The sequence below is a fragment of the Amblyomma americanum genome, chromosome 5, assembly GCF_052857255.1.
Source record: "Amblyomma americanum isolate KBUSLIRL-KWMA chromosome 5, ASM5285725v1, whole genome shotgun sequence".
In the NCBI taxonomy this organism is placed as follows: Eukaryota; Metazoa; Arthropoda; class Arachnida; order Ixodida; family Ixodidae; genus Amblyomma; species Amblyomma americanum.
In genome coordinates, this window is record NC_135501.1 from 143039118 (window position 1) to 143049473 (window position 10356).

At 47.7% G+C, this 10356-nt stretch overlaps 1 protein-coding gene across 3 annotated transcripts; it reads left to right on the top strand.

Moving 5' to 3' along the window:
* Positions 1-1160: 1160 nt before the first annotated feature.
* Positions 1161-5439, top strand: LOC144132796 (uncharacterized). Of its 3 annotated transcripts, XM_077665456.1 has the most exons (3): positions 1161-2628; positions 3694-3954; positions 4739-4954. In XM_077665456.1, exons 1-3 carry the CDS (start codon positions 1317-1319, stop codon positions 4807-4809), a joined length of 1644 nt encoding a protein of 547 aa, XP_077521582.1. In that variant the 5' UTR covers positions 1161-1316; the 3' UTR covers positions 4810-4954. The 3 variants fall into 3 exon arrangements, with proteins under 3 accessions (XP_077521582.1, XP_077521583.1, XP_077521581.1); XM_077665457.1 differs by lacking the exon at positions 3694-3954; XM_077665455.1 differs by having other exon boundaries at positions 1171-2628; positions 3694-5439.
* The last annotated feature ends 4917 nt before the right edge of the window (positions 5440-10356 follow it).

Below are 10356 nucleotides of genomic sequence, written 5' to 3' on the forward strand. Positions count from 1 at the left end.
ATTAAGCGAATTCAAATCGCAAACCAAGGGCATAATCTCAGGTGTACCACAGGGAAGTATTCTCGGGCCGCTACTTTTTAACATTTATGTTAATGATATAGTATCGATTTATCAAGAAGCAAAATTTATAATGTACGCAGATGACACGAGTATTTTTTTATCGTCCTGCAATTACACAGACTTAATAAGAATGGCAAATGAACTTCTCGGGAGACTTTCGATTTGGTCGAAAAAAAATTGCCTACAGGTTAATTGCAGTAAAACCAAAGCAGTAATTTTCCGAACTCAAGGAAAAGAAATCCCACAGTACCATAATATAATGTTCGAGTCTATGCAAATTGAGGTTGTTAACTCAATTAAAATTCTTGGTGTAACCTTCTCCAGCAGCCTACAATGGGACGAGCATGCAGATTCAGTCCTCAAGAAGCTAAGCAATACGGTTGGTATGCTAAGTCGCAATCGACACATTTTTCCTACTTTTGTTAAAATACTTTTGTATAATGCCTTGTTTGCCTCGCACATTAATTATGGTCATTTAGTATGGGGTACAACGACACAATCAAATCTTAATAATATATTAATCATGCAGAAAAGGGCTCTACGTATTATTGCCAGTGTATCCTTTACGGAACACACTGAACCACTCTTCGAGAAGTATAATATACGAAAGATTCACGACATTTACACATACAGACTTCTGCGGGATTTTTACTATAGCAGCAGGAAACATAATTTTACGTTAGTGAAAATCGCGAACCTGCATCAGAATGTACCTGCCTACACTACACGCCGCACAGAAATATGGAATGTTTCGAGATACAGAACTAATTATAGCAAACAGATGCTTGAGAATAATTTACCAAGGTTGTTGAATTCCCTATTTGAAATGGGTATCGACATTCTAAGCATGAACCCGTCAAACTTTAAAGCCTTCATGCGTTCCTATACTGCATAAAATGTAATATATTTTTGTCTTTATTATTTCTTTAATATCTCTGTCTCTCCTTCATACATATTTGTGAATGTTTCTGTTGTAATTGTTTGGTTTGTGCTGACCAGCGAAGGCAGCCGCACGCCCCCCTATTGGCCTGAGTTCCTATCGTTCATGCTTCTCTCCCTCTTCTGTAACCCTCTCAGTCGAGAGGGTATATAATCGCGGTTCTGGGCAATAAACGTTGTTGTTCACTGCCGACCATTGTTCGAGATGCTGCGCGGTTCGCGCTGACTTTACTACAGTGGCGACGAGTGCGGAAACTACCCATGCGGTAAAAGTTGAAGCCGACAGCCTGTCGCAACTTGAAGCACCGACGAGAACTATGACCAGCCTGCAGCTCCCGACCTTCGACGACACGTCAGATAAGTGGAAAGCGTACCTTATAAGGGCGGAAGCATATTTTGAAGCCAATGCTATTACTGACTCAAAGCAGCAGCGAGCCTTGCTTGTGGCAGCACTCAGCACGCAGACGGTGCAAGTGTTAGCGGGACGGATTGCACCCCGGACACCGAATTCCCTCACCTATGATGAAGCAGTCGCAGCTTTAAACAGCTACTACGACCCGAAGCGTCACGAGATAGCGGAGAGCTATAAATTTTTCACCCGTTGCCAGCAAGAGGGTGAGGCAGTGCGCGCATTTCTGGTCGAAATACGGCGCATAGCAGACGGCTGCAACTTTGGGAGTGCGCTAGACCGAATGCTGCGGGATAGAATTGTTTGCGGTGTACGCTCAACTAACCTACGCAAGCAGTTACTGGCGAAGAAAGACTTGACGCTGGAGGAGGCCGAAGCGCTGGCAATAGCAGCAGAAACAGCCGAGAACGATGCAAACGATATCAGTGGAGCACCACCAACGGTGCTAAGAATGCAAGCCAGTCATCGCTCTTCGTCGCGAGATACCAGCGGGGCAGCGCAAGAGTGCGGACGATGTGGAAGCACGAAGCACGATGATAACGCCTGCCGCTGGGCTAACGCACGGTGTTTCCGCTGCAGGCAACGTGGTCATTTGGCGAAGAAATGCTACAGGGCGAGAACAGATGAAAATGCTGCTAGGCGAACCGCGAGTGTCAAGACACTGACAGTTGAAACCGCGTCTGGAAACGAGAACAAGGATGAGGCACACATCTGGACGCTAATTTCTGGTAGGAAAAACGGCCTGGAACCACCGTTACGCCGCACATTTCGGTGGGGGGAAATAGATCTAGACATGGAAGTGGACACAGGATCCCCGGTGTGCGTCATATCACGGAACGTTTACGACCGACACAGAGCGCAGTGGCCACGCTTGAAATCGCCGCATGTGAAGTTGTCATGTTACGCGGGACAACTGCCGGTGCTTGGCGAACTTGAACTTCCGGTGCAATTCAAGAACGTGTCTGTAACCTGTCCACTCGTGGTGCTTGACTGTTCAGGACCGAGTCTATGCGGCCGAGATCTGATTGCGGCACTTGGCAAGACGGGTGTTACGATGGAAGAACTCACTGCGCCGGATTCGACAACAGGAAACACGCCGAGTGACCACATGGTGAACAGACTGCTCGCTGAGTATAAGGATGTTTTTTCGATAGACCAGGGGCTCATCAAGGGACCGCCAGCCAGCCTAAAACTAAAGGAAACGGCGACACCGAAATTCTGTAAGGCCAGATCACTTCCTTACGCTTTCCGTGATAAGGTCTCTCGTGAAATTGATCGGTTATTGTCCCTTGGTGTCTTATCTCCTGTGCAACATTCAGAATGGGCTACGCCCATCGTAGTTGTCTTAAAGAAAGATGGCACCGTAAGAATATGCGGAGACTTCAAAGTCACGCTTAACCCTGCCTGTGATATCGAGCATTACCCTCTTCCAGTGATCGAGGACATGTTCGCAAACTTAAATGGAGGTGAATACTTTAGCACCTTGGATTTGAAGGACGCGTACAACCAAGTGCCCCTTGACGAAGCGTCACGCGGATTTTGTATCATTAACACACATCGCGGACTTTTTCGTTACAACAGACTCCCGTTTGGTATAGCTTCTGCCCCAGCTATATTTCAAAGGAAGATGGACGCTGTACTCGGCGGGCTACCAGGCGTCCAAGCTTACCTTGACGACGTGTTAGGGTCAGAAGGCAAAGGGGACAAGGAAGCGCGGCTCAAGAAAGTGTTGGAACGATTCCGAGAGCATGGTGTCAAGCTTAGGGCCGACAAATGCAAGTTCCGGCAGCCTTCAGTGACTTACCTCGGGCATCGTATCGATCGGCAAGGCCTACACCCTATGGAAAAGAACGTAGACGCCATCATGCAAGCCCCGCGCCCGAGTAACGTGAGCGAGCTACGTTCGTTCCTTGGTATGCTCACGTACTACGCACGGTTTCTGCCGAATATGTCGACTGTGCTCAGCCCGTTATATCGGCTCATGGAAAAAGGAAGCCGTTGGGAGTGGCTACAGCCGCAGCAGTTGGCGTTCGAGCGAGCTAAACAAAGCCTCAAAAATGCACAAATTCTCGTGCATTTTGATCCGAACAAGGAGCTGAAACTAGAGTGTGACGCATCTCCGTATGGTGTGGGCGCAGTGCTGTTTCATTCGATAGGAAATGAGCACAGGCCAATTGGGTTCCGTTCCAGAACACTTACAAAAGCAGAACAAAACTACTCGCAGCTGGAGCGAGAAGCACTAGCCCTCATCTTTGGCGTTTCTCGCTTTCGTGACTATCTTCTAGGTCGGCAGTTTACCCTGGTGACCGACCATCAACCACTGCTGGGACTGCTCAGACCTGACCGCCAGACGCCACCGATGGCTGCCGCGCGAATTCAACGGTGGGCGCTATTCTTGGGTGGCTACCAGTACAAGCTACAGTACGTGCCAGGGAAACAGCTGCTGACAGCAGATGCCCTCAGCAGGCTACCAGCGCCGACTATGGAACCGGGGACCGATGGTGAACCGCCGGAATATGTCCTTTCATTGGAATCCCTGGAAGAAGGTATAGTGACGACGCACGAATTGCAGGAGCTGACGGCCAAGGACCCGATGTTAGCCAGTGTCACGCACTTCATTTTGCATGGATGGCCTCAAACCACTAAAGGAATGGCGCCAGACTTGTTGCCGTTTTTTGATCGTAAGCTGGAGCTATCGTTGGCTCACCGTCTGATCTACTGGGGCAACAGAGTGGTGATACCGCGGAAAGCGCGGGAACGGATGCTGCAGCTGCTACATGAAACGCATCAGGGCTCCTCGTCAATGAAATCAGTCGCGCGGTCATTATTTTGGTGGCCAGGCCTGGACAGGGACATTCAAAACTTGTCTGCGCAGTGCCGCAACTGCGTGCAAAGCCTGCCAATGCCTACGGCAGCCCCACCAGTGAGTTGGCCAAAGACAGCGGTCCGGTGGTCTCGTATACACATCGATTTTGCAGGCCCGTTAGCAGGCAAGATGATACTAATAGTGGTTGATGCCCACACGAAGTGGATTGAAGCAGTACCCTTGCAGCACGCAAATACAGCTAGTACAATCCGATGCTTAAGGAGCATGTTTTGCCGGTTTGGCGTGCCACGCACAATCGTGTCCGATAATGGCACACAATTCACAAGTCAAGAATTCGCCACTTTCATATCGAAAAACAATATCGTGCACCTGCGCACTGCGCCTTTCCATCCCCAATATAACGGAGCAGCAGAAAGAGCGGTTCGGACCGTGAAGGACGGGTTGCGGAAAATGGGAGACGGACAGCTGGAAGATAACCTCATGCGGTTGTTATTCAATTACAGGCGGACCGCCCAAAGAGAAGGAAGGTCACCTTCCGAGATGCTTCTCGGCTATCAGCTGCGTTCCCGACTAGACACATGTCTCCCACCCAGAGCTGTGGACTCGTCGTCGGACGCTCACGACTGGACCATCTCGCCAGGCAGCAGCGTATACGTGCGAAATTACGGCACCGGCAAAAGATGGGTGCCTGGGAGGGTACAGACCACTTCGGGGGCGAGAATGGTAACAGTGAACACGCCAACCGGAGTAGTGCAGCGCCACGTCGACCAAGTCCGCCGTCGTCAAGAGTTTACGCCAGGGACTGCGTCTGTAGAGGCCACTGCAAGAGCGCAGTTAGAAGGCGGTCCTGACCAGGTGACCAGTGCGGATCTGTCACCTGTGCATACGCCCAGTACCACTGGGTCGGAACAAGAACAAAGCCCTCAGCCGCTAGCAGCCGACCAGAGTGAAGTACCATCTCCAGCAATCACGGAGCGTCCAGTGGTTCCGGCGGGATTGACTGACCCCCTGCAGCCCACGCTCAGACGATCGACCAGAATAAGAAAACCGGTACAGCGGTTTCACTTTTAAGGGAGGAGAAATGTTGTAATTGTTTGGTTTGTGCTGACCAGCGAAGGCAGCCGCACGCCCCCCTATTGGCCTGAGTTCCTATCGTTCATGCTTCTCTCCCTCTTCTGTAACCCTCTCAGTCGAGAGGGTATATAATCGCGGTTCTGGGCAATAAACGTTGTTGTTCACTGCCGACCATTGTTCGAGATGCTGCGCGGTTCGCGCTGACTTTACTACAGTTTCTATGTTTTGTTTTGGGCTTTCTTTATTCACTTCTTGTGTTCTGATGAGCTGACTGCCACCGCTGCTCTGTCAAGTGTACACCAGGATGCAGGACCGGTCAAGCCTCCAGGAGGCTTTTTGCCTGCCATCCTCGACATTATATCTGTATGGTGTAATGTTGGAATAAATATTTGAAATTTGAAATATCTCTTTGTGCAGAGTAAGCAAAATTTGAGTACTGTAAAAACACCACCAGCCACAAGCCGTGTAAGTGAAATCTTACGGGGTCTGTGGAACTAATAATGTTTTAACTAGTGAAGAGAACTCGTTTTCCCACCAATCACAAAATTTTGGAAGAACAAGGGTGTGATGAGTCCTGGAACACAATGCTAACTAGCAAACCTTATTGCCTGCCAAGTTTTAATCAGAGCTTTACATTATTGCGTTTACTGGCATGAATTCAAATATAGCTTGTTCCAGCTGATGAACAAATACCTAGTTTCAAAATGTTATTCTTTCATAGCCTGATAAAGTTATCGAAAAAACTTTTTTATTGTCCCGCATTTTAAATAGGCCTTAAGATCGTTATTGCTGTGTTCAGAATGCCCCACAACCCAAACAACCAACGCCCATCTTGATCGCGTCAGTGCTTCTGCAGAGATTACTAAAAATTATTCTCTCTCAGTAAAGCATTTAGTGCATTATATAGCCCCTGAGACAGCAGTTTTAGTCTGCGCAGGCTGAACTAAACTGAGCGGCTACTTGTGATTCGTTAAGATTCATGTAGTCCGATGTGTGTTATCATATGGGGCATATCTATTACATAGATAAGCGCATGAAGTAAAAATTTTTTCAGCTATCCAGCAGAGGAAGTGCGCCATAGAATGGAAACACACTTATCTTCTTTGAAGAATGCAACGTTACCTTTCACGGGCATATTGCAAATGAATTTGATGTACTTTTAAAACTACCTCACGTGGAAGGTTTGCTTTGGAGCCTTTTGCAGAAAAACAACTGAGATCTTATAAGTGTTCCCGAGCGATTGCCTCGTATTCTGAGGAAATTGAATATCGATGATATCATATTATGGCCAGAAGCCGACTATTTCATGATAAAATTGGCCTTAGCTTTTGGTTTCTTAGTGATTAACGTCCAAAAGTAGCTCACGCTATGAGGGAGGCCATTGTGGAGTGCTCCGGGCTATATCGACCACCTGGGGACCTGTAACAGGCACTGACATCGCACATTTCACGGACCTCTAGAATTTCATCTTGTGCGAAATGCGGCCGCCTCGGCCGGGATGGAATTTACGTCCTTCGGATAAGCAGCGGAGAACCACAAGCGGTTCGACATCGCAGCGGCTAAAATGATCTTTCTTTTTTTATATATGAGATATTTTATCGATGCAAAACATGCTGGTAAAGTTCCTTCAAAAGATTACAGCTACCTCAGTTCCTTCTAGTTTTTTTCTGCATTGACAGTTTAAAAATTTCATAAATGAAGCTCCCCTGTTATTTGCATACAACCTCTAAACAATTGCGCGAAAAATTTCTTCGGTAAGGCTGTTTCAGTTTCAATTCCAAGAGCAATAGGAAGGCAAGAAGTGAAAAGTGGGTTTTAGTCGCGTGCGGCATGGAAAGAATTGCAACATAATCAGTATAGATTGATGTCATTCTGCATCGTAAGGCTGACCGCCTTAAACGCTCTACTAAATTAATACAACGTATCGGTGCTGATATTGTATTTTTTTCGACCCCCTTCAGACATGAGCTCATCTTTGACACCGCGGCAACTTATGTTGTTGAAACCGAAACCAAAAGTACATCAGAAAACAAATTCACGTATAAATTATTTAGCAGTAGTTGGGAGAAATCACGGGCTGTCTGATGTGAAAAAATGTCAAAGTCATCATCACTGAGAATGAAACATGAATGCAAAGATTAGGAGTTTCCACCCCTTTCACGTCTCCGGGACTCCACAGCCTCCTGTGTTGTTTGCTTCCACAGCTGTCCGTTTAGCTCAGCACCTGCTCTAAGATCCCACAGGTCATTTTTAATCAGGATGAAATACAGTATAAACGTAACCCGCTGCAAATTAAAAGATGACGGCGCACAACTGCAGTTGGAGAAGGCCAGGATGGCAGGAGAGAAGATATCTCAACTCACATGTTTGCCGCTCACGGTACGCTGATTCCAGGCTATCCGCAGCTTGTCAGTGCCTTCAGCCGCACCGTTGCCTCAGGAAAGGTGTGGCTTAGAGTCTTGTGTCAATCAGCGACGAATCCGGGGTGCATCGCGACATCAGCAATGAAGTCGTCCCATCACACAACTCTCTCGCACCGATCGCAACTCCAGCGTGGCGCGACGCAGGGTGGCAGCCCTCTGTTCAGCGGCTCCCCAGGAATTATCGGAGCGCATGATTCTCTCCACGGGGCATGAAACGCGATCCTCGTTGTCGGTGACGGTGAGTTCTCTTATTCTGCTGGTCTCCCGCTTTCCCTCGCGAGGGAAGCCCCACCTCATTGTGTCCCTACCCTCCTCTACGCTCCGGCTTCATTCAGACCAGCTCTCCTTTCCTCCTTGCCGCAACGCTTAAAATGCTTCCCTCTCTGTCTAGCTCCCGCCCTCCCAGCATTTAAGCTCCTCTTCACCTATACTACGGTTATTTGTGCGGTTCCCGGTACAGCACCCCGCGTCTCTATTATCCTCTTTCCCCACCCTCCATTTATGTGCGGTGTAGAGCGCCGGGTCTCTGCAAGGCTGGGACACGGGAGGTGTGCCGGGTGCCGTAAGTCAGAGGCTTCGGGGAGCGTTTAATCGTTGTCGCACAAGGTGGAAGAGATTGTGACGGGTGATAGGTCAATCAAGCAATCAATAAAGCGTGGAGTCAACGGGGCCCAGCGGCACGAATCGCGGTAAATATGCTTCTCTTTTTTATTGTTGTTGTTCAGAATGTTGGGCAGAAGGAGCAGAGGAACGTTCCTGATGTAAAAAAAATTGAAAAACAATATTGCAGTGCTTGACTCAACTAGAAGATCATCTTGTTCAACGGGGGATGTGTCACAGTTTGGAAGAAGTTCTTGTGCTCTGCTTGCAGTGCGTCTACTTTGACGGTGCACCGTCCTTGCCACCGCGCGGAGGCTAAAAGAACTGGCTCAAATTCAGCGCTTAGTTATTTCATTTTTGTTTCCCGCGTTCAGGATGCATTTTTTCTTGCTAACCGCGCACGAAATGTAGTAACGGTGCTGTCATTATTGCATGTGCTAAAAGCAATATCCTTTTTTGTCGTGTTTAGGCGAGTCACAGAGCCCCGTTGCCAGTGGAATCCAAGTGTTTTGCATTTTTTTTCTCGTTTCTAGTTCTATTTGGAACGTGATGACTACTTCGAGAATATTTAGTGCGCCTTAAGCCAGTAATCGCAGAGAAGTTAAAGTAACTTTCGGCGCGGAATTCTGAGCGGGCCCATTTCACGAGACGTCATTTTTTATTTTGGTCTACTGCTACTGATTCTTGCTACGGAATATCGCCCGCATGGTTAAGACTCAAACGCAAGAACGTTGATACGAACGCACCGCGAACGATCATCGATTTAACGCTCAGACAGCAATTGCTGGCTGTTGCAGGAATAAGCTTGCGCTGTGCTTCCGCAATGTTGTGAAAGTGGCTGTCTACATTCAGTCTTAATAAGTGCTAATACGAAATTTTTCTCTTAAGCAGCAGCAGATGCAACCAAAGCAGGCTAGGGTAATTGAGTCAGGCAGAAATGCGAAAAGGGCTCCCCGTGATACCAGGAGTCTTTTCACCTCCTTTGAGCACTGGGCGATGTTGCGTTGCCCAAAGTCACGACCAGCAGGCGCTGGCAATGTCATTGATTTTCGCATATCTACCAACAGCAGGGCTTATTTGCGGGGAGACCTCTTGAACGTCAGTCAGAAAGACGAGGAAACAACAAGCCTTCCAAGCGAAATCAGTTATTTTTCTTCGCGCACCCATAGGGAGCTGCTTACCCGCTAACTCGATTTTCGAAAGGGATACAAGAATAGGGAGGTTTTGGGGCTGCCGCACCGTCATTAGGTAAATGATGCGACAGGCGCCTGTGGGAAAACTAAAACCACCACTCCATTTAGACTAATTGTTTCCTGGCTTTATGGGAGTGATCGGGCCTAGCACTCGTAATGTTTATGGTCGTCTCGTATGACGGCTTTCGTACGGCATATATGATCCAAGAGTTCGGAGCACAGGACTGCACCACTTCATGTCCGTCTGATAGGGACTTCGTCGGTAATTGGTTGTGATTGTTGAAGCTGTGTCTACGATGGCTTCGCTAATTGAGTTACCAAAAGACGCACACTGTATCGCATTGATTTTGCTGTTTCACCTGTTTTAATACTAACGCGCATTGCTACCCGTAGTTCGGGGCTTCCAGGGAAAGTCGAAAGTTTCGAGTGTATTTTTTTTTTTTGCGCAATGCATACAGTGATTCCGGTGATGCTCGGTGTAGTTGCCCAAAGTCAAAATAGTAGCCTATATAGACAACTCCAGGAGCGAATTTGATGAACCCATATTTAAAAATTGTTTGTGCAAGAAAAGTTATAGTTTAGCAGAGCCTGTGATTTCACAACGGCACAGTGAGCGGAACAGAGCAAAGTTATTGTTCGACCCGAAAATTACATCGCTAATGATTCAAGACGAGCCTCGCGTCATAAGCGTACCTTTAGCCTGAAACCTATCTGCACGCACAAACACATATATGTTTTCTTTTTTTCATGAACAGTTTATGAATGCAATGCTCTAACCGTTCTTGCTTTCTTCACTGTTGGCTTAGTAGCTGTACTGTAACCGCATTTTCA

Bases quoted from the DNA above. Each gene is read 5' to 3' on its own strand.
- LOC144132796 (XM_077665455.1), top strand. From the start codon at position 1,317: ATGACCAGCCTGCAGCTCCCGACCTTCGACGACACGTCAGATAAGTGG. The intron at 2,629-3,693 runs GTAAGGCCAGAT...ACTATCTTCTAG, and splicing joins AACGGCGACACCGAAATTCT to GTCGGCAGTTTACCCTGGTG.